This window comes from Mesitornis unicolor, unplaced genomic scaffold (assembly GCF_000695765.1).
Source record: "Mesitornis unicolor isolate BGI_N332 unplaced genomic scaffold, ASM69576v1 scaffold18192, whole genome shotgun sequence".
Lineage (NCBI taxonomy): Eukaryota > Metazoa > Chordata > Aves > Mesitornithiformes > Mesitornithidae > Mesitornis > Mesitornis unicolor.
In genome coordinates this window covers 12,086-15,989 of record NW_010170027.1, presented here as the reverse complement: position 1 = coordinate 15,989, position 3,904 = coordinate 12,086, and the positions used below count along the sequence as shown (strand labels likewise).

At 50.4% G+C, this 3,904-nt stretch overlaps 1 protein-coding gene across 1 annotated transcript in view; it reads right to left on the bottom strand.

The window, feature by feature from the left end:
- Positions 1-917: 917 nt before the first annotated feature.
- The window catches only part of LOC104536831 (keratin-associated protein 16-1-like), a 6,713-nt gene continuing 3,726 nt past the window's right edge, over positions 918-3,904 (bottom strand). The window contains exon 3 of the mRNA XM_010179558.1: positions 918-1,580. Coding sequence (XP_010177860.1) covers positions 918-1,580 — 663 coding nt within the window. The remainder of the gene's footprint in view (positions 1,581-3,904) is intronic.

Sequence of the window (3,904 nt, the reverse complement as noted above, 5' to 3'; positions counted from 1 at the left end):
AGACACACCTCACGTGCTGGGCACGCACTTATTATGGTGATTGGTGTTTATATGCTGGGTGGCCTCCCGGTGCACTGTTCCTACCTGGCTAATGCAGGTGATGGCACACACTGTAAACTGTCTGTACCCAGATTGCTTGCTAGGACTGTAGTGACCTCCATCCATTGGTCCTGTGGTGGGCAACCACAGTGTATGGAGTTCAGCCTGGTGAGACCACTACAACCAGAGCTGAAATCCTTACGTGTGAACTCTACTTTTGTTTTTAAATCTACACGTTTCCTTGTGAGAATTTTAATTACTTTGATCGTTTACTCATTGGTGATATTCTGGGGGTAAAAGAAAAGGAACCGAGTGTCAACTAAGTTTTTTCAGCTTTATTCTTGAATACACAGCGAGAAAATGAAGTCGTAGGAGGCCTTGATGCTCCTGCAGTCACAGTGTGTACTTTTCTTCCAAGTACATTCCTGTCTCTGTTTTTGAGCGACCTCGAAATCACAGTCCACTGAACCCATGGGAGAGCTCGGGTCCATGGCAGAGTGTCTGCCCATCCTTGCTCAGCTCCTTCTGTTCTGCTCATCCATCCCCAGGCTGCTCACCTTCTCAGGAGAGGGGAGAACCATCTGGTCTACCCTTAGGAGCAGCAGAGTGAGTTTTGGATTATTAACGTCCATTCTCTGGTAGGGGAAGACCCTGGGAACGTAAAGTGTCAGTGCTGGGGTCAAGCAGGGCACTGCAGACCCTGAAACCAGCGTGCAAAGAGCAGCAACGAGCCATAGACCAGCCACGGCGGCGTTGCATCATGCGGGAAGCAGAGGTGGGAGCACCAGCAGGTTGGGAGAGGAGCGAAGCATCCTCCACGCTGAGTGATGCGTGGGCACAGGTTGGGGAGGGGTCTCAGCACCTCGCTGGCCCCGTGCTCATTTCATCTGCAAACAGGGGGGCAAGAGAGGGATCTGCTTCTGCTGGTGCTGGCCGGGATGCAGCGGCAGGGGCACGGCGGCCGGACGGCAGCGCTGGATGGGTCGGGGGCAGCAGTGCTGGACGAGTGGGTGGCAGCATGGGGCACAGGGGTGACGATGCTGCAGTGGCAGGGGATGCAGAATCACGGGGGGATGGGTCTCCTGTGCAGGGCACTGATCCACGCGCCGCCGGGGCTTGCGGCAGCACCCCGGGTCTTCACTGCACTGGGGTGGGCGATACTGCTGCAGCGGCCGGCGGTGGATTTTCACGGGTGGGGGGCAGACGGGCTCCACGTGGCTCACCTCCACCCGCCGCCGGGGCTTGCCACAGCTGCTGCTTTGCTGTGGTGGGTAGCAGGTCTGGGGTGGGCACGGCTCCATGGGTTGGCAACCTTGCGGCTTGCTCTGGCAGGACCCCTCGATGTCGCGGCTGAGGCTGCCGGGGTCGTGACAAGGGGTCGTGGTGCTCACGGGGCTTTCGTGGCAGCAGCTGGGGGAACCGTGCCACGTCCAGCCCTTCTCGCCACAAACCGCACCATCATGGCACACGTCCTGGTCACTGCCGCCTTTAAGGTAGTGCATCCTGTCCCAGAAATGACCGAGACCTTGGGGATAAACAATCTGGGAAAAAAGAAAAAAACCCTCTGACTTATCTTTTTGCTGTTTCTATGGAAATAAAATGCACAATCCAAGACAGTTGAGAGAATCCAACTCACCCTGGTGATGGACGGGCTGAGCGGGCATCCGAGTCCTCAGGACAGCGCTGGGGCTGAAAGCTTTTATATGGGGCAGAGCTCTCTTGGAAATGAGGCATGCCATGGGAATTAATAGCTGAGCACTGAGTGCCACTTCTGTATGGATATTTTTTCTGGCACTTGCTGTTGGATTAATCAGCTGCAATTAGCATCTCCCTTGATGCAACGTCAGCTCAGCGCTTTTGCATATGCATTGGCCATTATCTAATTAGTTTTTCCATCGGTCATGCTCAAATACGCTGTTACCTAATGGCAGTCAGATGGGATCCTGGGATAAGGATACCTGGAATGCCGTGATGCTGAGTGATGTGCCCAGAAGGGGTCTCTCGTGGTGGTGGGAAAACTTCCAAATTCCATGTTAGCAAATAATTCAGACATTGACCTGTGTACAGATGACTACAGATGCTCTGAGAACAGTGTCCTTACGGACACCAGCACGCCAGGACGCAGGGATGCCCTGCCTTGGGCTGTGGAGGAGATGCACGTTGCCATGTTTAGATGAATTAATTGCCCCATTTAGATGGATTAATTGCCACATTTAGATAAATGAATTCCCTTCCAAGTGAAGAGCACCTCGGTCAAGTGAGTGGGTCCAGTGTTGAAAGCCCTTTTACGTGCAGCAAATCTGGAATGAGGACGCCGCAGAGGAGCGCTGACTTCACGAACTAAAAATCTCAGGCTTTGTCAAGCGCCGTATCCACCTTTCTGACATTTCTGCTTTGACTCATTCTCCGTGCAGCTGCTCCACTTTGCATTTCCTCAGACGGCCGAGGCATTTTTTAAGTACCAGCAAAGTGTCTCTGCCGGCAGCCCCGGGCTGTCGATGCAAGAAGAATTTCCATGAGCTCACTCCACAGCAGAGCCTCCATAGGAGATGCTCAGAGGTTTTTTTCCAGTGGCGTTTGGGTTTGAATCACCAGGAAAAGCATGTGCAGAATCCAGGGGTGTGACTGCAGGGCGCATGCTTGGACCTGGCGACTTTGCTGCCGCCGAGATGATTTATTCTTTAGCTTCAGGAAAAATGCGATTGCCTTGCAGGAAGCCACGGGGCTTGCATGCAAGGATGGGAAAGGCCTTGGTATTTGTTAAGGACCAACAAGAATTTTTCATTTATAACTCGTCACCGCAGTTCCAAGATTATGCTCTTTTTATATGATTTGGATTTTTTTTTTAACGTTAGATGTTTTGGAGTCACAAATCATAGAGTGCAAATATTTAATTTCTGAATCTCATCTCTTAAAATCTGCCACATTTTAATAGAGTTTCAGATTAAGCTATACAGCATTTCTGCATCCTTCAGGCTAGACTTCTATCTCCACATTTTTCAATGACTTTCTCCCTCCCTGCACCGCTGCTGTTCTATTTAATCTCACTGATAAGACATCAAGCCTTTTTAGAAACCTGCTTCAAAGCTCAGCAAATTCACCGGGAAGATTTCCATTAACCAAAAAGACCTTTAGCTCTATCCTGAGGACCACAGCGATGCCTTGATGGGCAACTGTGTCTCTTCATAAGCAGGGGAAAGACAGCGTGAAACTGCACGGCCAAGAGGATGCTCCTGTTGCTCGGACGTTGCACTGACACAGGCAAACACTGCTTTTTCCCAGATAAGAGGCTGACCCATGAAGTTTCCCACATGTTCTGGGGAGCTGTCATCAGTAGCGTGACGAATAGTTGAAAAATTATTTGTATTTGGAAACAAGGCAAATGATAAAAAAGTCCCAGATTAGAACTGCAGTGTAAAAGATGATGATAAATGAATGAACACGTACCAGAAGTTTGCAGTGTCATAACTGGGAAAATTTATTATCTTTCATGACTAATTGGAGATTAGAACAAGAAAAGGGAGAATGATACATCAAGAACATTAAACATCCCACACACCAAGGGGAAAATTAGCAGCAGGTATAATGCATACAAAGGAAAATCATACTTATCAGTGGTAGTAACTTCAAAGCACATTACAAGCATTCAATGATTAAAGGCAGGCAAAGGAGAAGAAGGAAGAACTACAGACTCTAAGCAAAGGAGGAAGAGCATTTGGGGACATATCCGTGTCTGTATCCGCGTCCATATCCACATCTGAAAGGAGGGAATCGTCCGGCAGCGCAGCAGCAGAGGGGCTGAGCGCAGCCCCAGTGCTCTTTGCTGAGCGGCTTTAGTTGCCGCAGCCGCAGCTGCGGCTGCCAG